Genomic DNA, 21,895 nt, shown 5'->3' with positions numbered 1-21,895 from the left:
GGCTACCCAGACTAGTTCGGTTGACAGCTCCCCCCCCATTTTATTTTTGACATATTACCACATTGACTAGGTACCCCCTGTATATAGCCTCATTGTTACTCTTTTATTTAGTAAATATGTTCTTAACACTTTCTTAAAACTGCATTGTTGGTTAAGGGCTTGTAGCAAGCATTTCACGGTAAGGTCTACACCGGTTGTTTTCGGCGCATGGGACAAATAAAATTAGATTTGCAGAGAAACAAGCGAAAGCATGAGAAAATGAGTCATGAAAATAAAAGTGCAGAAAACATGTGGCTAACTATTTAAAAATATGTTGTCGAGCAAGCTATAGGATGAACAATGCCAGAGTTTTGGCACAGGTACAGCCGGACTAGCGCAAGCTCACAGTACCTCGCAAAAAAAACACAAATTCCTATCATTTACAGTAAAAAATAACATATGAGAGAACAATACTTTTGGTGAACAAATGTTTCATTTTGTAGTTATAATAAACGTTGGTAGCAACGTGAAAATCGTAGCTCAACTCCACTACAAAACCAACAATGCAATGCTCTCTTTAGGCTGGCGAGCTAGCAAGCAAACGTAGCTACACACAACAATACCAAAGTCAACATCAGCATGTGAAGTAGCTAGTTATATGATCAAGGGCTCATTCGAGAGAAGACAACCTTCTGCGTTATGACATTGGACAGTACTGAAATTTTAAATGCATGATAGACGTTTTCGATCTGAAAGTAGTATTCCTATTCATTTCCAGTGTAGTTTATCGCAACGCTACATCATACCAGATGGATTTCTGGCTGCTTGAATGGCAATGGCTCAGATACAAATGAAAACATTAAATGAGAGATGCGCAAAAACAATATAACATTCAAAATAGGTGACTTCAAGTAAGCATTTCACAGCAAAGTATACACCCGTTGTATTTGGCGCATGGGACCAATACAATTTTATTTTGAAACTTTCTTTTAACACTTCAACTGTTGTGCAGATTCATAAATGCATTAGGAACATCTGAAAAACTTTTAACTGGGGGGCGAAGGGTTCCTTTAAATGTGTTGGTGGTCTGATTGGTGGCGTGCCTACCTAAGACTTCGGGAGCGGAGCCTCACAAGGGATGAGGGCTGCCCTTCCTCGTCCGCCAAACTCTCGGTGCTCCGGAAGTGTTTAAACAGGAAATTAAGCTCATCTGCCGTGGGCTGGAAGGGCAGCTGGTGCAAGAGCTCCTGGGAGGAGGAGGAGGACTGGGGGAGGAGAGCGAGAAAGAAGGAGAGAAAGATCGAGTAAAAGAAGGAAAGGAAAGAAAGAGGTGTGAACAAGACAGCTCAGTATGTGTTTTGACAGTTGTTTTGTTTTTTCATAAGATGGGGCCCCGAGGCCTTGATACACCAACAACCAACAATATGTGTACATGCAATCAAAGCAACGCCCTTTGTGAACTCATTATCTGAGTTGATTTTTTTTTTTTAAGTGCTGAAAAAAGTTCCGGTGAACTCGCGCTGAAGATAAATGAGATTTGGCTGAAAAGATTTCCCTTTCCATAAGCAAGCTATAACATCGCCGTGCCACGTATTATAAGACAATGGATAATGCTTAGCTTAGTAGCTGAATTGTCTTGGATGTTTCTATAGAGCCAACTAAATGTCTACGCTAAATTAGATGTTGTGGGACTGCCAATGACATCCTGCATCCAGTTTGGTCTTCAAAAAGGATTCCGTGAGCTTTCAGTGTGTCACCAGAACCAGCATTTGTTTCCACAGTAGCCCGAGGCACAGATGACTGTGTATTTTCATTTAAAACCAAAAATGCGCAACACGCAGACAGTGGAATTTATTAGCGTCCAAAAGCTTGTGTTTCCCTGAAGGAGGATCATCTGACCTTTTCTCCGAGGAGGGAACCGGAGCACTACATAATGAGTTAACTGACACCGGGCAGTGAATGGGGTATTGTGTGGGAGGGGAGGGACTGACCTCACTGCCTAAGCCATGCATTTAGCCATAGAATCACAGCCCAGACATAGCGGCCTGAATAGAATGGGCCTCGTTTGTCCGCCGGCTGGGGTGTCTTTCGACAACTCCAAAAGAAGAAAACAATGCCACAAGACCTAGAGACAGACACAGCTGACATATTTAGTTGCCCTCGGTTTAACTTCCTGTATACAGTGCAGTACGAGGAAATGTGCTACGTCATCCGGTACTTGTCTGGCTGGTGATGTACTGTTTTTCCACAGGTCTAGGGTTTATTGTTAACCTGGGTTTAACCAATAGGTGACAAATTATCTTAGGCTGGGGGGGATATATAGCTAGGGGAAAAAAGGGTTCCGACACACTGAAATGGTGCTGGGAGACAAGGCTAATCCAAAACTAGGCAAGAAAAAACTATTTAGTAACTGAAATAAAATAAGAAACCTGTTCGGAAAAACGAAAACTATAATCTTGGACTCCAAAACGAATTAAAATAAAAACCAATTTTAGATTTTTTTCTAAACTTCAGGGGGGGGGGTTGGTAAGTGCAACCAGGAAATGGCCTCAAGCTTTTCACACCTAGCTTGTGCATCACTATCATCAGGTATCTAACTTGATTCTTCTTACATGTACCATTAAAATTCTAAAGGATTAGATTGATATAAACATGGATGAGATGTACCTTCCACCATATTTTTTTAACTTGTCTCGGCACTCTCCCTACTAAAGACACATCGAGATTGACTTTATAAATTGTAATAATACATTGACTAAGAGACATATATATATATATATATATATATAGCTAAAACGGATTAAACTAGCAAATCAGGTCTGAAAACTAAAAATAAAATGATTTGCTAATTTTAGAAAACAAATGGGATTAAAAACAAATATAAAAATACCAAACTATAACAACCTTACAGAAATAACGTTAAGCAGTGCAAAGCAAACCACCAATGCCCCGAGCAACTGAAACAATAAGTGAGGATTTCACTTCAAATTAGGTTATTTTGGGCTTTTAATCATGGGGGTTAATGAATAAATCATTGTACAAAAACGACAAAGTAGTCATTTTCCTAAGTTCCACTCTACCATATCTCCCTCAAGCCAAAACACTGACAAAAAGCTTCAGACGGTGGAGTCGGGCTTGCGAGGAGTTATCAGTATTACGGTTCTCCCGTCAGGTAACTCACGAGTCCTGCTCTTACGGCTGTCCCACAGCTGGTTTACATAATTCACAGATGTGCTGAAAAGGCAGTGTCCCCTATAAACAGCGGAGTGTCCAACAGACAATATAGAGATGAACATTAAACCCATTCTGTGGTGAACCATTAGTCACGTCAAGGCCAGGAGACTTAAATCCCAGAATAAGGACAAGGCACACACACAGAATATCCCGGACAAGCACCTAAAACAGAATATGCAACCCAAGCCCCAAAAGGACAGAGAATATCCCAGACGAGTCCCCCCCAAAAAAACGTTTTTTTTTTTTAAACACGTGCCTCATCTTCTCTGGTTCCTGTTTCGCGGTCATCTACTGTATAAAATGTGTTACCTTACTTTCTATTATTAACCTTAAAATACTGAATTTAACAGCCACACGTTCTATGGGTTTACTGTACAAGGTGGTGTTGCTAGATAGACATTTGATTGACAGCTATATTGAGTACTGACGACAAGCCCAACAAATGTTTTTATTTATTTATTTATTTTTATAAACACTCCCTTGCTGGTCTTCGAGGAAGAAGGGCTTAAATATTTAAATGAGGAAGAGAGGGACCACTTACAGACACTGAGGAGCTGGGGGGGTTGGTGCCATAGCCAGACGAGGGGACGGAGGCCACAGACCATCTCCGCCCATCCGCTCTGGAAAGACATGGCGCTTGTGAGCGTTTCAATCTTACACTCAAGAGGATGTTAATCACGAAGCACTACCAAAAGTTGTTTAACGTGTTTAAATGAAGTATCATTTAAAAAACTGACATAAGAAGGGGGAGGGGGAAGGAGACAAATGTTTTCCTACCTTTCAGTGCGGGCCAGGTGACTGGTTCATCACATTACGACAGACAGAGAGACAGACAAAAACAAACAGTCAGTGAGACGGTGAAGCAGTCAGAAGCTCAGACTGGAGTCAAGGTTCTGAACATCAGGCAACATCTGAACAGCTGATATCAGGCAACAATGCTATTAACACATTGGCACCTGCCTAATGAGTCATTTCACACACACACACACACACACACACACACAGCCCCTTCAGCTCAATCACTTCGGTTTACCTCCTAGCCAAATCTCGCACCTCACCACAACTCCCTGAAACTTAATTTACAAAATGTGACACACCATGTTGATAGACATGTAACTTTGGGGCCCATTTCCCCTCCCCATTTCCCTGACCGGTTTAAGGATGGAGTCAATCCATAATGGTATGTGTGCCACAATATTCCTCATGCGTCAGGTTAGCGCCCTGTACAACCAGCTTGACTGACATGTCGACAAATCAGGTCTGACTTAATGAGATTGGGGTTTCTGTGGGTATCGGGGCAAGGATTCGTCGGCTGGAATTACATCCCTCTCACTACATATCTCACACGGGTACACGGGTTGAAAATGGCTGATTTTGTCATTGATAAGCACCTAAATTGGAACGCAGTGGCTATACATGAAGTCAGAACTCAAGTTATCCACTTCACAGTGCTGTATGGGTTTTGACTGACAGACGTTAAACTTGAGCACCGCTTGCAACAAAAAGGTGCATTGAAATCACTTAGGAACTTTGCACAGTTTGATGAGGTGTGTAGCCACACTATTACTCAAACCCCCGTAATGTTTCTTTCTGACCTTATTCTCTCCCCACTATCTCCAAAGTGTTCCCTTTCAATTGCTACCATAGTCATGCGTATGCTTTTTATAATCGTGTTGGAAACATCTCAATTCGGCTCTATTGATATTGGCCAATTTCCACAAGCGTAAGGGGTTAATAGTAATATTATTTAAAATTAAGGTACCATACCGCTGGAGAGGAATGGAAAAGGAGGCTGTTTTGAAGTGCTCATTATTATTTTTTTTAAATCAATACCCATGTACAGAGGTTTCCGGGTAAGCCAAAACAAATGGGAGAATTATGTAATTCGATTTTAAAATTTTAAATAACTAGGCAAGCCAGTTAAGTACAAATTCTTCTTTACAATGACAGCCTAGTGTACAGTTGAGAGTCCCTTCTTGTTTCACACGGTTAAACATTTGCTTTAGTACATTAAATCAAAAAACACACTTGGTTGCAGCACCTGGAAAATGTGGACATAACCTTAGGAGCTTTCCACCATAAAAGTCCCAGTAACAGCTTTGATTGACAGATACCCATGGCAGCCATTTTATTGTGTGGCAGTATTACTCGCATGGTGTTCTTCACGTGGCCCAAATAATTGCATGCACAACAGACTGCAACCTATGAGGACGACAACAACTATCCCAGCCCAACACCTTACATAGTGCAGCCACCAGCATCTGTCCACGTCGGCATCTCGGAAACCTCAGTAAATTTATCGGTGTCATGCACGTTAACACAAACTTGCGCGCGGCTAAAACGTGCCGTGTGATTTCCCCCACGTATCTTTAAGGCTTATGGTACAGTGATACCATACCATACAAGGCTCTACCTCACCGTCCTCAAGCCTGACTGGGTTGCACTGTTAACCACTGAAGTGGATGATTGACTGTGAGCAAGCCCACCACTGGATACAATGTGACGCATGAGACTCGACACGAGGCTCTGCTTGTAACATATCATAATGGCAGCCACGAATAATGAGCATGGGCACTCTCCCTTTAAAATTGCACTGATAAATAACAAGTCCCATGTCCCGCGAGTGCCCCTAGAGCCAGTCGGCTGGCTTCGTTCTAAAGCACTGTCCTCGTTAATAGGAGGTTTTTGATGCATTGGCTGTGGTCATGGGATGGATGGAGGTTACCTACTAAACCAAACCATCTTGTTCCTATGCAATTATGGGAGGATCTATCCTTTTTGACACTATATGATTTGCCATTTATTTCTATTGGCCACCAAATAATCTGAAACAACCAAAACAAACAGCAAATGAATCCAAGAAATGTGTAGAGTCAGAAGCTTGATGTAGTCATTGCATGCTGGGAACATGGGACCAAATACTTAACTTTGTACTACTTCAATACACATAAGTGAATTTGTCCTATATACCTTCGGTCCCCTAAAATGGGAGGACTATGTACAAAACGTGCTGTACTTTCTAAACGGTTCACCCGATATAATACCCTCAAATTAAAGATGACAGTCTGCACTTTAACCTCAGTCATTATATCATTTCCAATCCAAAGTGCTGGAGTACAGAGCCAAAACAACAAACCATGTGTCACGGACCCAATACTTTCAGAACTTCAATAACACAGCCAAATTAAACTAAATTGCCTCTATTAAACTGAATTTATTGAAAGGAAGATAGGACTTCTTACCTGCGCGCAAACTGGGAGTTTGCAGAGGCACTGGCAGAGACATTTCTGGGGCTTTCTTGGGGACTACTTCCAGCTGAAACACAACAATCAGACTGTCAGAGTTTTATCACTGGGACACGTTTTTTTTTAATTCTGAAGAAATAAGACATGTTGCTATAACTGTAGTCCGCTGTCATTCTTGGGAGCTGATGACGCACAAGTAAAGGACACAAATCGGTCTCAGGTGGAACTGAATTCAATGAAACTCTAGACATATTTACGACCGTGTGGTCTGGAGAGGACAGGGTTTTTTGTGACGTTCCTAACTCACGCTCACTTGATAAGTCGCAACTCCATCCGTAGCATTGAACTTTTATTAACCGTCTGGCCATCCGGATTTGCTGGGATGCAAATAAGCTTGACTGTCCCGCTTGTTACAATGGAAGAGGATAACAAGTCTCAGATTGACTAAGTCCTCCACTGGCTCACAACCAATAACAATGAATGAAGCCTTTCTTTCATATGAAGTATATTTCATGTCCCCTAAAGCGATTACAAATACACCACACACACACACACACCCCCCCCCCCCAGATCGTGATCTGTACGTGAACGTCTTCTGTAACTTCAGCTTCAAAACAGAAGCCAAACAGTAACTTGAACTTCGTCAGCTCAGCTGCTGCGTTTTCATTTGTCTGTCTGAGGATACTCTGAACACGTATCATGTGGTTAGCTGTGCCTGTGTGCATTGTGCTCTGCTGGCACAATGCACTGGAAAGGCCTGATTGGTCTGCTGTCTCTAATGTCACATGTTGATTGGTTTGCTATGTGTTTATCGCATGCTGGTCTGGTATCTCTATCGCGTACATAGTGCAGTGCAGAGACGGCTCACAACGCCTACCTGTGGCAAGGGGGAGAGGTGAGAGTGGTCGGGAGAGTGAGGGCGAGGGGGTCCCGACCGCCAGACCCCTTTTGTTGTTACGGCAACTGTGTGGGGAAAAAAAGGGAGAGAATTGCTTTTTGACACATTAAAGTAGTGGAACATAAACAGTTGTGTTATTGGGGCTTGAATGCAACATGCAGGTGTAATGAATATTTTTCCTGTATGATACAGTACATACTTTCACCACAAGTTGAGAACTCATGATACAGCAGATTTACCATTCAAATTGTGTTGGAAAATAATTGGGACCTTCTGTTTTTGCCTTATAGTTCCCCATCACAATCTAGGCAGGGCAGTAACAACCATCTAATTTGGTTGAATTGAACAATTTAGATAAACCCAAATTAGTGAGCTCAGCAGTCCATTGGTTAAAAACCGTCTCTGTTATTAGAGGACTACAGTGCCTGCAGGGTGTGGTAGATTTACAGAATGGAAGGAACTCATTTTCAGTTTGTTTGTTTTCAGAGATGACGGATCCCCAGCCCCCATTGTTGACGTTGGTATTGATATTACAGTGGCAGCCCATCTCGCTGACAGTGAGCTAAAATAATTGAGGAGCTCAGACGACAACGGAGTCTGACATTTCTGGGTTGGCATGGAGATCGGATTACAAAAGATGCCCCTTGTAATAAAATGAATTTCATGAATCTATTAAGTCATCAAACTTTGTGGAAATCAAATCACAACCAAAACACTTCGAGGCAATGGAAATTATTTCTGTCTCAATTTATCACCCAGTTCCATGCATAAGGAAGCGAAGTTAAAATTCAAATTTAAAAAAAAATGGTATAAAAAAAATTAGGCGGGTGAATGCTTGGCTGTTGACACTGCTGCTATTAGCGGTCAGGCACACCTTGAGGTTTTTCCCCATCCACCGGCAGGATTCTAAAACAAAACGTAGTAGGCTATGGTCAAACATGTCTGTTACAGACATTTACTGAATCGCCAATGTAAGCTACTGTAGTACAAAATGTTACAAAAATTATATACTAAAATGTTTAAGGACATTTTGAGTGCCAATACATATTTCAGTGCCAACCCTGCTTTTTCTATTAAGTTCATGTCACTAAATAGAGAACTCATGTGAATAGCATAGGACTTCAATGAATAGCCAGGGTGTTTTTTTGCTTAAAAGATGGACTCACTATGCAGAAATTGCTCTGCTTCTCCGGGATGCTAAAATTTGAATAGTTCGCCTAATTTCAGATTATGGAGACAAAACAAGCAAGTATAGCTAAGAGAATCATTGTTTTTTTTGAACCTTCAAAATATATTCTCCATAACCAATGATATTGCATTTTCAGCTGGTGTACAAAACAGAAAGTTAGAGACAAAAAAAGAAACTTAAGCACAGGAAGCGTAGAAATGTCACACAGAACAGATCTGTGAACTGACCTCAAAAAAGGCACTAAATCAGTCAGATCTACCGCTTCTTAGACTTGCTTTCAATGAGAATGACATGTCTATAACTCACATTTCTGTGAATTTGGTCAGGTCGCACCAAAAGTTACATATTGCAGCTTTAATGCACACAGCTTTTGCTCATTTGCGTAGCGAATTGTTTAATGGAACAAATTAAACCTCAAATCATGGTAACCTCGTAAACAATTTATTTAGACCTGGCGTTTATTTGTTGAAATGTGTGCCCTTGCCCAGCTATTAAAAGGTCAATTATACAGTTTTGCTTTATACTTCAGCCTGGTCTCAAACACTAGACGTAACATAAATGAGAATCTAGGAAATTAGTATGATATGGTTACGTAAGACAGAAGGTTACTTAAGGCAACAAAAAAAAAGTTGGGTGGGTGGGCGTTTATCACAAACGTCTAGCAATGCAAAGGTTGTGTTTGAATCTCCTCATGGATATCTTTACCCTTTTAGCAACTACTTAACATGTTAGCTAACCCTTAAGCTAACTCTAACCACTAGCCTAGTTAACGTTAGCCACCAAGCCAACTTTAGCCACAACAAATTTGGATTCGTAACATATCATACAGTACGTATCAAAAATTCATATCATATTTTAAACATTTTACCTTTATTTAACTAGGCAAGTCAGTTCAGAACAAATTCTTATTTTCAATGACGGCTTAGGAACAATGGGTTAACTGCCTTGTTCAGGGGCAGCTCGGGGATTTGAACTTGCAACCTTTCAGTTACTAGTCCAACGCTCTAACCACTAGGCTACACTGCCGCCCGAAATGGATGATGAACGTCCAAATTCTTAACATTCCATACAAAATAGATGATGTCGACAAATTAATACATACCATACCAAACTTTAACATAGAGGGGTTTGGTTAAATGTGAAAGACATTTCAGTTGAACACATTCAGTTGTACAACTGACTAGGTATCCCCCTTTCCTTTCCCTTTGTGCTGAGGTCAGTTCAGTTTACTTTTTTTTTTTTTTTTAATTATCCATTTTCCCTTTCGCAATTTATTTTGAAACATTAAATGCACTATGCATTGTAGGATGAATGCTGTAACACTGAATAAAACATGACTGCCCATTACTGCTTATTATCCATCATTTATTCACATTACTTTAATAAAATCTTCATTTAATTTGGTGATTATATGATTTCATTCCAGGTCATCATCTCTATAGAGCTGTTGCCTACGCAGTCTGACAAAATCATTTTAGTCGTTCAGTATAAGGCAATAAGGCATACTTTTATGACGACTGAATACCAACTATCAAATCACTTAGATCATGTATTTTCAGGCTCACGAAGCAACTGTTTTCTATCCCTCTAGATCTTGCGTTCTCTAATTCTGTGTCTGCGCCGCACAGAACGGCAAGTTTAAGGGGGCACGCAATGGATTATGGTCATTGTAGTTAATTACCATGTTCTGTGCTAAACTACATAGAATATTTGCCTGTTGGAAACTACAACTCCCTACTACATCACACAACTCAGGCTTGATCTGATTTCTCTCTACAGAAATGGCATTCAAATAATTGATCTAAAGTTGGTCAATTAACCAAAAAAATTAATGTTGGTTGATCGCTCAGCACTACATATACTAATTTGAGTATCCCGTATTTCCATTTACTATGTTACATCTACCCCTGAGTCCAGGTTGCATTTTTAGCTCGACTATAGTATAACCTATACCAGTTGCACTCAACTCCTACCCTCAGCTGTCTGCTGGTTTTCTGTTCTACCTGATAATTGCACCCACCTTGTGTCCCAGGTCTAAAATCTGTAGAGGGGAACAATTTGAAAAAAGCAGTGGAGCTGGCTTCGATGTCAAGATTTGAGTTTGTGGGGCCTATACTGTAATGAACAAGTTGTGAGCCTTCTGCATGAACAACACAGCTGCTGCTTCTATAAGACAATACATAGGCAACATTAACCGCATAGTCTACAATGGCCACGTTTCTCTATCGGAAAAACAACACTAGGGCGGATGTAAACCGACAAATACGGTAGTTGAGACCATAACGCGAAACCATAGTGAACAACATGAAAGCAAAGACCAATGTGTTCTATTGTCGTGAATGGGGAAAGTTATTATTAGAGAAAATCTTCACCATTTTTTTTTTTAAATAAGCGACATCATTTTGGTCTGCATTTCAATTGTCTTAGTCAAAGCAATAAGCTAAACTGCGCGGGTCCCATTTTAAGTCCTACACTACCACTGATTTAAATAGTTTAACAAATCAGATGATAATTTAAAAAAAATCAGATTACCTTCTCGATCTTTTCATCATGGCCCCAGTCACAAAACTTGTTTTGTAGCTGGGCAAGACTGTCCAGTAGTGATTCTGATCAGACATGATGAATTAAAGCGATACAAAGTGATACTTTGAATAAAATGTCCACTATCTCTTGAGAAACATATTTGTTATTTCCTCGGAAAGCACTCGGAGTCCGTAACCAAAAACTCCGACAATGGTTAGCACTATCTGACTGCATACCCGTGGCAGTTCAGGCAAGAAAGCAACCGTAAATGATGCCGTCATCGCTTTATTTCTTCCCTGTGAATTTTCGCGCATTACATTACAAGACTTTCGTGCACATCATCAATACTTCCAAATCACCAAAACGCGTAAACTGATTTTTTTTTAAAAACTTCCCAGAAACAGCTAATAATTGTACAGATAATTGTGTCAGCCCATCGGTTGGAGGAGGGATTGCCGCCGATGGGAGGAAGTTGTCATTTGGGGATTGTTGCGCTCACATGAAAGTTTGATCATGGGTTTTACATCGATTTGAATGTCATGGACCACGTTTACATCTATACCAATATCCAGTTATTACTCGGGATACTAAAGTATTATGTTTGAGTTGACGCATATAAAACATCTTATCCCGTTTACAATAACCCGAAACAATCTTGAATCCCGTTTGAGAAACCCGGATAAGATGCCCGGCATAAGCTGATTTTAGACGGGATACTGTGACATGTCGACACCTTATCCCGTTTACTGTTGTTTTTCACGGTCTGCGCAGGCTCAGTTTCGCATATCATGGGTGTGGTGTGATGAGTTGTCATCGGATTGTCAAACAAATCACAAAAAAAAAGTAGGCTATACATGCCGCAGTTTGATCCGCCATAATAATGTATTTTCTGATACACCGTACAGCCTACTAGCTTAGATAAGGGGTGAAAGTAGCCTAAATTTCCACTTATAATTTCCAACATTAGGTAGTCCATTTGTTTGTCAACTAGGCTATAGTTAAATACATGCAGCTTCTCTTCTGTTATAAATTGTTGTCCCAGAAGACTAAATAAAGTAGTGTTCACCAGAATAATGTCTTATATCGGTCCAGAAAGGCTTCTTAACAGCTTCTATCCTCAAGCAGTAAGACTCCTGAACAGCTAATCAAATGGCTACCCAGACTACTTGCATTGTCCCTCCTCCCCTCTTTTTTACGCTGCTGCTACTCCGTTTATTATCTATGCATAGTCACTTTAATAACTCTACTTACATGTACATAGTACCTCAATTACCTCGACTAACCTGTGTCCCCGCACATTGTACCGGTACCCCCCTGTATATGGCCTCGCTACTGTTATTTTACCTCTGCTCTTTAATTGTTTCTTATTTATTTTTTACTTAACTCATTTTTCTTAAAACTGCATTGTTGGTTAAGGGCTTGTAAGTAACTATTTCACTGTTGTTTTCGGCAAATGTGACAAATACAATTTGATTTGAAAATATGATTTGATCAGTAAACCCAACGAAGTGTTGTCCCATGTTTCATGAACTGAAATGTTTGATTCCCAAGAAAAGATTGTGCACAAAATATGAGTAACAAATTGGTTTACATCCCTGTTAATGTGATCATTTCTCCTTTGCCAAGATAATAATCCACCTGACAGGTGTGGCATATCAATAAACTAATTAAAAAGCATGAGCATTACACAGGTGAAACTTGTGCTGTGGACAATAAAAGGCCACTGTAAAATGTGTATTTTTGTCATACAACAATGCCACAGATGTCTCAAGTTTGAGGGAGTGTACAATTGGCATACTGACTGCAGGAATGTCCACCACAGCTGTTACCAGAGAATTGAATGTTCTACCACGTCGTTTTAGAGAATTTGGCAGAAGGATTCAACCGGCCTCACAACCTCAAACCACATGTAACCACACCAGCCCAGGGCCTCCACATCTGGCTTCTTCACCTCCGGGATCGTCTAAGACCAGCCACCCGGACAGTTGATGAAACTGTGGGTTTGCACAACCAAAACATTTCTGCACAAACTGTCTGAAACCGTCCCGGGGAAGCTCATCTGCGTTGCTTGTCATCCTCACCATGGTCTTGCACTGGCTGCAGTTCGGCGTCGTGACAGACTTCAGTGGGCAAATGCTCACCTTCAATGGCCACTGGCACGCTGGAAAAGTGGGCTCTTCATGAATTAATCCCGGTATTGTTCCAGGTAGATGGCAGACAGCATGCATGGTGTCATGTGGGAGAGCAGTTTGCCGATGTCAACGCTGTGAACAGAGTGTTGTGGTAATGGTATGGGCAGGCATAAGCTACAGACAACGAACACAATAGCATTTAATTGATAGCATTTTCAATGCACAGACGTCCCGTGACGAGATCCTGAAGCCCATTGTTGTGTAATTCATCCACTGCTATTACCTCATGTTTCAGCACGTTAATGAACGGCCCCATGTCGCAAGGACTTGTACACAATTCCTGGAAGTTGAACATGTCCCAGTGCTGCCATGGCCTGCATACTCACCCGACATGTCACCCATTGAGCAAGTTTGGGATGCTCTGGATCGACATGTACAACAGCGTGTTCCAGTTCCTGCCAATATGCTAACAAAGCATTACATGGGCTTGCTCCTACCCATCTTTCCGATTTGGTCCTGCTGTACATACCTACACGTACGCTACGGTCACAAGACGCAGGCCTCCTAATTGTCCCTAGAATTTCTAAGCAAACAGATGGAGGCAGGGCTTTCTCCTATAGAGCTCCCTTTTTATGGAATGGTCTGCCTACCCATGTGAGAGATGCAGACTCGGTCTCAACCTTTAAGTCTTTACTGAAGACTCATCTCTTCAGTGGGTCATATGATTGAGTGTAGTCTGGCCCAGGAGTGTGAAGGTGAACCTGGCATGATGACTCCTTGCTGTCCCCAGGCCACCTGGCCGTGCTGCTGCACCAGTTCCAACTGTTCTGCCCGAGGCTATGGAACCCTGACCCGTTCACCGGACGTGCTACCTGTCCCAGACCTGCTGTTTTCAACTCTCTAGAGACAGCAGGAGCGGTAGAGATACTCTTAATGATCGGCTATGGAAAGCCAACTGACAGTTACTCCTGAGGTGCTGACTTGTTGCACCCTCGACAACTACTGTGATTATTATTATTTGACCATGCTGGTCATCTATGAACATTTTGGCCATGTTCTGTTATAATCTCCACCCGGCACAGCCAGAAGAGGACTGGCCACCCCTCATAGCCTGGTTCCTCTCTAGGTTTTGGCCTTTCTAGGGAGTTTTTCCTAGCCACCGTGCTTCTACACCTGTATTGCTTGCTGTTCAGGGTTTTTGGCTAGGTTTCTGTACAGCACTTTGAGATATCAGCTGACGTAAGAAGGGCTATATTTGATTTTAATATATATATATATATATATAGCTACATTTGATTTTAAAAAATTATAATAATAATAATAATAATATCCAGCAACTTCGCACAGCCATTGAAGAGGAGTGGGACAACTTTTCACAGGCCACAATCAACAGCCTGATCAACTCGCGCTGCATGAGGGAAGTGGTCACACCAGATACTGACTTTTTTTGATCCATGCCCCTCTTTTTTTTTTAATTATCTGTATTCCCAGTCATGTGAAATCCATGGATTAGGGCCTAATGTATTTATTTGGCAGATTTCCTTATTAAACTGTAATTTAGTAAAATCTTTTTATTTTATTTTTATTTTATTGTTGCATGTTGCGTTTATATTTTTGTTCAGTGTAGGTAAGTTCGTTTCATTTAGGGCCCGTGAGAAGATGCAATAACTCCAAAACAGTGGAATGATTGGTCCTGTCAACAGTTTGACTTTGTTTTTTTTAAGGAAATGAAAAGCTGAGAAAACGATTGAACACATTTCTGATAATACGTCTGTTCGTCTTGGGTGCCTATTTTATGTGGTTGAAGTACTGTCTGCTTGCATAAGTGACAAAGATAACACATTACATGCCCATTCCCATTTTCTCAAGAAAATATATTTTTATATGTACACATTTCTCCACGACCTGTTCAAGACAAAATTAACATTTGTTGTATCCTTTTACTGCAAGAAATGCATCATTCTGCAGTAGTTAATATATTACGCTACATAAGCCTACAGTCAGTGTTCAGATTTCAGTCTTCTCATGTCAGTCAGTCACTGACAGTCACTCAATTAGCCATTTACCAATTTTAGATTGGTAAATTAGTCTAGCCAGCTATCATGGCCGAATACAGACCAGACACGTACCCAAGGGCCCAAGGACACGTACCCAAGTTTAAAACTCTCTCCACCCCCCATGGCAAAATCTCATTCAGGGCCCTCAAAAGGCTGGAGCCGGCCCTGATGACACCTGTTACTGTCCGACTAAGTCAATAAGAAGCCCACAACAGAACAATATCTGTCTTATTGCACACCAATGGAATATGCCAGAGCTTCATCTTGGAACTCTGCAATAGGCAATGACAGGGTCACTAGGGAAATACACAAATTCTGACTGACATGTCATTAGGAATTCAATGGAATTCATTAGGAATTCAATGCATGATATGTGAAATTATTTATTTTGAATCACACATACAGATTTTATTTCCATACTAATTGACAAGACCTCAAAGCATTGGATGTGCATGCACGCATACTATAAACATACGTACAGTCCTTTCATAAAATGCGTGGGTGTACGTTTGATTAGATGTATCTATACACAGAGTGTATAAAACATTAGGAACACCTACCTAATATTGAGTTGCACTCCCTTTTGCCCCCAGAACAGTCTCAATTTGACAGGGCATGGAATCGACAAGATGTAGAAAGTATTCCACAGGGATGCTGCCCATGTTGTGTCAAGGAGCCTGGATGTCCTTTGGGTGGTGGACCATTCTTGATACACATGGGAGACTGTTGAGCGTGGAAAAACCCAGCAGCGTTACAGTTGACACTAAAACCGATGCACCTGGAACCTACTACCATACCCCATTCAAAGGCACTTAAATATAATGATCTCAATATCCAAATTAGTAGTTACAGTCTTGTCCCATCACTGCAACTCCTGTACGTACTCAGGAGCGGCGAAGGCCGAGAGCCATGCATCCTCCGAAACACAACCTTGCCAAGCCGCACTGCTTCTTGACACACTGCTCGCTTAAGTCAGCCACACCAACGTGTCAGAGGAAACGCCGTACAACTGGCGACCGTGTTAACGTGCATGCGCCTGGCCCGCCACAGAAGTCACTAGAGCACGATGGGACAAGGACATCCCGGCCGGCCAAACCCTCCCCTAACTCGGAAGATGCTGGGCCAATTGTGCGACGCCTTGTAACCCGCCTCGAACTCATCTTTAGTGATGCCTCGAGAAATGCGATGCAGTGCCTTAGACCGCTGCGCCACTCAGGAGGCCCCAGCACTTAAATCTTTTGTCTTGTCCATTCACCCTCAACGGCACACACACACACACACACACATTGTCTCAAGGCTTAAAAATCCTTATTTAACCTGTCTCCTCCCCTTCATCAACACTGATTGAAGTGGATTTAACAAGTGACATCAATTAAGGATCATAGCTTTCACCTGGCCAGTCTGTCGCGGAAAGAGCAGGTGTTCCTAATGTTTGTACACTCAGGTTTATATTCTCATTCAATCTACCACTGTTTGTTAACATGTCCAAATATATTACTAACGTAAGGCCTATCTGCCACCTCAAGGCACTACCACTCGCAAAACTGGTTTGGGGTGTGAAACCACATTTGCCTACAAGACAATTCACAAGCGGCTTTTTAAGAGGTGTTGCCTCCTGGAAGTTCCAAGTAAATGTCAGCTACGACAAACAACACCTCGTGACACCCTTTGGTTTTGTATCAAACGGTGTAACGAGAGCAGAGATAACCAGTGCTGATCTTTAGTGATACTTACATGTTCCCCCTTCGTGGAAGGCTCAGCTCTTTCTGGAATTGAGAGAGTGGCTCATTAAAATGGTGACAATGACAGTAAAGATAGTCTTGCAAAAGGCAAAGGCTGTTTGATTATGAACTTAGTCTATGACAGCTATGTCCCCTGTTGTTCATTTCCCGTGCTATATGTAAAGATAGTATAGCTCTGGCCTAGTTCTGTAGGTCTTAAATTGGTTCTCTCATTCATAGTCATTTTGTAGTAATAATGTACATTATCATGCACATTCTACAGACAGAGCATACGCATCCCGAAAATGATGTGCCTCAGTGCGCTGTATTTTCAAAGATAAAAGCAGGTCGTTTCACAACCATAATCACATTCTCATTACAGGCTCATGTAAGATGAATCAATATAATAAAATGAAAACACTTATTTTGGGTATGGGGGGCAAGCACATTCACACCAACATCTTTTAGAATAGGTTTAGAGCTAACAATGCTGAAGGGATTTTAACAGCAAAGCCGCCATCTGAGTAATTGGTTGGAATTGAAAACAAGGACAAGATTGAGTCATCTATACTGGATACAAGACAGATAGGTTAACATAAAAAAGGGATGTTTACCAATCATCCACCCCTAAATGTAATTGACCTCAACGCCCATATCACCACAGAAACCTAGTGTTGACAATAATAAGACAATCTGTAGAAAACTGTCTGTCTGTAGAAACAAACGATGTATTAACTACACCTTCGCATCCACAAGCTTGCCCTTGAGTGCCAACGCACGCAGCATTCATGTGTGTAGAATGGATCGATACGGTAACCTATCCATGACCATTGCAAAACAAGGTGGCACAATACAAGGGAAGCGAAATTGCTTTGAGATTTCCAGAATTTGTGATCACAAGAACTGGCCATAAAACTGGGCCCAATGTAAACAGATTATTATTTTGTTTAGTAAAACAGCAATTGACAATCACAAAATATACCCTAGAGAAAGAGAGAAATGCATGTTTGCCCTAACGTGGGTCAACAATTGTTTGTGTTGGCCCATCATTATATGTTCTAATGCCAGAACACAACTGCAAAGCATTATCATTTCAATCTTCAATAGCTATGCTGATGTTTTGTTTTATTGTTGAGTTTCTTACCTGCAGCCCACGACGTCTGAGAATGTTTGGCTCGTCCATTGTAGTATAAATTATGACTACACCGCTGACTCCCTTTTTCCAATTTCATTCAACCCATACTGCGTCCTCCTGTATTATACGCTTCACTGCGAGTGGATGTCACGGACGCGAATAGCTTCATCCCAAAACGGAGAATTTTGTTTAATTGCCAGCCGCCCGGTGACCTGCCCAGCCGTGAGAATTGGGAATGAATGTGCAGGGAGGTACTTCTGACAAATCGCTTAAGGTGGCAGTGCGGGGACCTTATATCTCATTGATCCTACGCAACCTTTTTCCAACCCCTGTCTCACTCGTTTTTTTTCAGGTAGGATATGCACTAATATCCTATTTGCAGTTCTACAATATATTTACATTCTATTTATCTGTATATATCTACCCATGTTCTGTGTTTGTGTGACGAGAAGCAACGTTTTGCTTAAAATCCCATTCAGATGTCTTTCATGTACCCCTTATTAATGTACTAATCAATACAATATCGACTTGGAGGTTCGTTATACTCTTCATATGAGTGCACTATTGTGATACATGTTGTGTAACTTTACATCATCATTGGCCCATGCATGAAATAAAATAACTTCAGATGTCCATAAACAATGGTGCAACTCTTGACAGTCAAATGGTGAAATGACTTGATCGATGATGTCAGTCTCCAAGTGGCACCACAATGTTTTCGTACAACAATGGCTGTGTCTTGTCATGTGGTGTCATGTCCATTGATGTTAGCTGGTAGCATGAATCATACATTGTTCTGTTTTTGCAAATGCTGTGCTGAAAGAACCTTAAGGATCCGTCCTTTTTTTTCAATTTTCGCCCTAAAATGACATACCCAAATTTAACTGCCTGTAGCTCAGGACCTGAAACAAGTATGTGGATATGTGAAATGAATGTAGGAGAATATAACACATTAGATCTGGTAGAAGATGATACAAAGAAAAAAAACATGCATTTTTTTTGGAGCATCTTTGAAATGCAAGAGAAAGGCCATAATGTATTATTACAGCCCAGGCACAATTTAGATTTTGGCCACTAGATGGCAGCAGTGTATGTGCAACGTTTTAGATGGATCCAATGAATCATTGCATTTCTGCTCAAACGTTTGTATCAAGACTGCCCAAATGTGGCTAATTGGTTTAATAATAACTTTAAGTTCATAATTGTCCACTCTCCTCAAACAATTGCATGGTATTCTTTCACTGTAATAGCTACTGTAAATTGGACAGTGCAGTTAGATTAACAAGAATTGAAGTTTTCTGCCAATGTAAGATATTTCTATGTCCTGGGAAATTTTCTTGTTACTTACAACCTCATGTTAATCGCATGAGCCTACGTTAGCTCAACCGTCCCGTGGGGGAACCACCAATCCTGTAGAGGTTTTAATCCAAGGTCATCTTCCTTATGTAAACATGAATATCCCCCAAACTTTTAAGGTTGGGAATAACATACACCTACAGTATATCTTATCTACAGAGGTTCAATGTCATAGTCATCCCTTTTCCTTACACACAAAAACTATTTTAACCCAGCACTGTTGGGTTACGTGAATGACCCAACACGTTGGGTTTCTTGATTTACCACAAAATGCGATTACTTTGACCCAGCAGTCGGTTGCTTTTTACGCTTTTGCTGGGTTATTTTTATTTGTGTATTTTTGACCCAGCAGTGGGTTATTTCTTACTTTATTGCTGGGTTATTTTTCAAACTTCTCTATTACAGAATCTGTTAATTCTCTAAATGTACAAAATATGTCTAACCATAACAATCAATGTTACAACATTTCAACACTGTCTATGAAATTCTTAAAATGACACATGGCCAATCATGACAAATTGTAGATAAAATACAAAATGTGTATTTTGAATGATTCATTTCAGCTCCAAAGTGAAGTCATGCAAAAGATAAACAAATAAGGAACACACAAATAATAACTTTAGCACAATCCATCGTTTCAAAAATCACAGGAGCCCCAGCAATTAAAGCTGAGGAAAGGGGGTGAAGAAAAGTAAACACTTTACCCTTTACTCCCCCAAACCCCTACCAGGTATCCATTTTCCATAGGAATTCTTGTAAAACAGCTAAACATAATGTCCTCTGCTCCAGAGCCTGCTCAGTCATGATAGTGAATGCCATGGAGTAGGGGTGATTGTCCCACGAGAGTCAGAGCAAAGGGTTCGGTTCCTCTTGTCCTTTTGGTCGCCTGGCGAAGATATTCAGCCATATTGGTTGCAACCTGGGGATTATAAAATATGATTATAAAAAGTTGAACAATAATCAAGGCACTCATCACACTCTTGCACAAGCCCACACACTCACACATACACAAATTGTGGCCTTTCATTTTGCTCAGAATGTGCAGTACTCATATACAGTCCATTGGCATGTGACGGGTGTCAATCTGCATTGATTTGAGTCCAGCCACTTTGTGCGTGGTTTACTCAAGTAGAAGTAAAATGACTGACATTGAAAAATAGTACTTTGAAGAGCTACTCAATTACAGTAACAATAGTATTTGTAATTCGTTACTTCCCACATCCTGTTTTACAGTGTTGCATATGAAATCATATTCAGTATTCCACATGTATACTTACGGTACAATATGACTTTCAGGCCTCATCAAAGCTTGGGCGGGCAGTCTTCTTTCCAACTCGTTACTTGTGGTGGGAGAATCAGTCTCAGGATCAGGTCGTCTTTCGTATCTTGGGGACAAAGACATAAGCTTTAAAGGGGACAGACAAAATGGATAAACATTGGAGACACTACTTTGATTTCAATATGTACTCGGGAAACTGGTGGTGGGAGAAATACTTTCAGGGTCACGAGGTTGGTCGCACCTTATTTGGTAATAGTAATGGCTGGAACGGAATTAATGGAAAGGTATCGAAAAAGTGTTTGATACCATTCCATTCACTTCATTGCAGCCATTATTATGAGCTGTCCTCCCCTCAGCAGTCTCCTGAGCTTTCAGGACCATGTCGTCATTAGTATCTGGGGGACAAGAGACATAACAAGGTTTAAGGGGACAGTCAAAATGGATAAACATTTGAGAAACTATTTTAATTTCAATATGTGACATCAGCTACATGCATTTGATCCGCTGGTGGTGGGAGAAGCACTCTCAGGGTCATGCAGCTTATAGTGTCTGGGCAGTGGGGGACAAAGACATTAGCACAGTTTAAGTGGAGAGTCAAAATACATAGCCTAAACTAGGCTTGAACAATTGTGACACTCCTTTCATTTCAACATGTAGCTAGCTAGCTATAGCTACCTAAAGTAACGGTCTGCCTCTAGACAAAGCCAACTAACTACCTCGCTAACTCAGAAACAATTCAGGAAAAAAACCATACAGTAACTGAACCACCATAAAAGGAGGAGTAATACGCTTGCCAACTAGCTACAACTATGTTAAATTAACTCAGAGACAGTGAATAGGCCTAGCTAGCATATACAGTGCATTCGAAAGTCTTTCGACCCCTTAACTTTTTCCACATTTTGTTACGTTACACCCATATTCTAAAACGTATTGAATAAAACATTTCTCACCAATCTACACACAATACCCCATAATGACAAAAAACATAAATACCTTATTTACAAAAGTATTCAGACCCTTTGCTATGAGACTCGAAATTGAGCTCAGGTGCATCCTATGTCCATATATTATACCTGAACTGTTTCTACAACTTCAATGGAGTCCACCTGTAGTACATTCAATTGATTGGACGTGATTTGGAAAAGCA

At 40.9% G+C, this 21,895-nt stretch overlaps 1 protein-coding gene and 1 long non-coding RNA gene across 4 annotated transcripts in view; both read right to left on the bottom strand.

Moving 5' to 3' along the window:
* LOC139386812 (microtubule-associated serine/threonine-protein kinase 3-like) overlaps window positions 1-18,262 on the bottom strand; it is a 50,341-nt gene extending 32,079 nt beyond the window's left edge. For 2 of the 3 annotated variants that reach the window (XM_071132622.1, XM_071132624.1), the window contains exons 1-6: window positions 11,078-11,289; window positions 7,336-7,421; window positions 6,456-6,528; window positions 3,991-4,011; window positions 3,755-3,833; window positions 1,087-1,244 (exon numbers count right to left, since the gene is read on the bottom strand). In XM_071132622.1, coding sequence (XP_070988723.1) covers window positions 1,087-1,244; window positions 3,755-3,833; window positions 3,991-4,011; window positions 6,456-6,528; window positions 7,336-7,421; window positions 11,078-11,163 — 503 coding nt within the window. In that variant the 5' untranslated portion in view covers window positions 11,164-11,289. Of the gene's footprint in view, window positions 1-1,086; window positions 1,245-3,754; window positions 3,834-3,990; window positions 4,012-6,455; window positions 6,529-7,335; window positions 7,422-11,077; window positions 11,290-16,991; window positions 17,024-18,122 lie in introns of those variants that run through there. The other variant, XM_071132623.1, reaches the window with a different exon arrangement.
* Window positions 18,263-19,745: 1,483 nt separating this feature from the next.
* Window positions 19,746-21,581, bottom strand: LOC139387313 (uncharacterized). The gene is made up of 3 exons (XR_011629151.1): window positions 20,990-21,581; window positions 20,747-20,854; window positions 19,746-20,388 (listed from the first exon to the last, which is right to left on the bottom strand). It is a non-coding gene; the product is annotated as an uncharacterized lncRNA (long non-coding RNA).
* Between the last annotated feature and the right edge of the window lie 314 nt (window positions 21,582-21,895).

The sequence above is a fragment of the Oncorhynchus clarkii genome, chromosome 28 (genome assembly GCF_045791955.1).
Source record: "Oncorhynchus clarkii lewisi isolate Uvic-CL-2024 chromosome 28, UVic_Ocla_1.0, whole genome shotgun sequence".
Classification (NCBI taxonomy): domain Eukaryota; kingdom Metazoa; phylum Chordata; class Actinopteri; order Salmoniformes; family Salmonidae; genus Oncorhynchus; species Oncorhynchus clarkii.
This window is presented reverse-complemented; position numbering and strand designations above follow the sequence as displayed.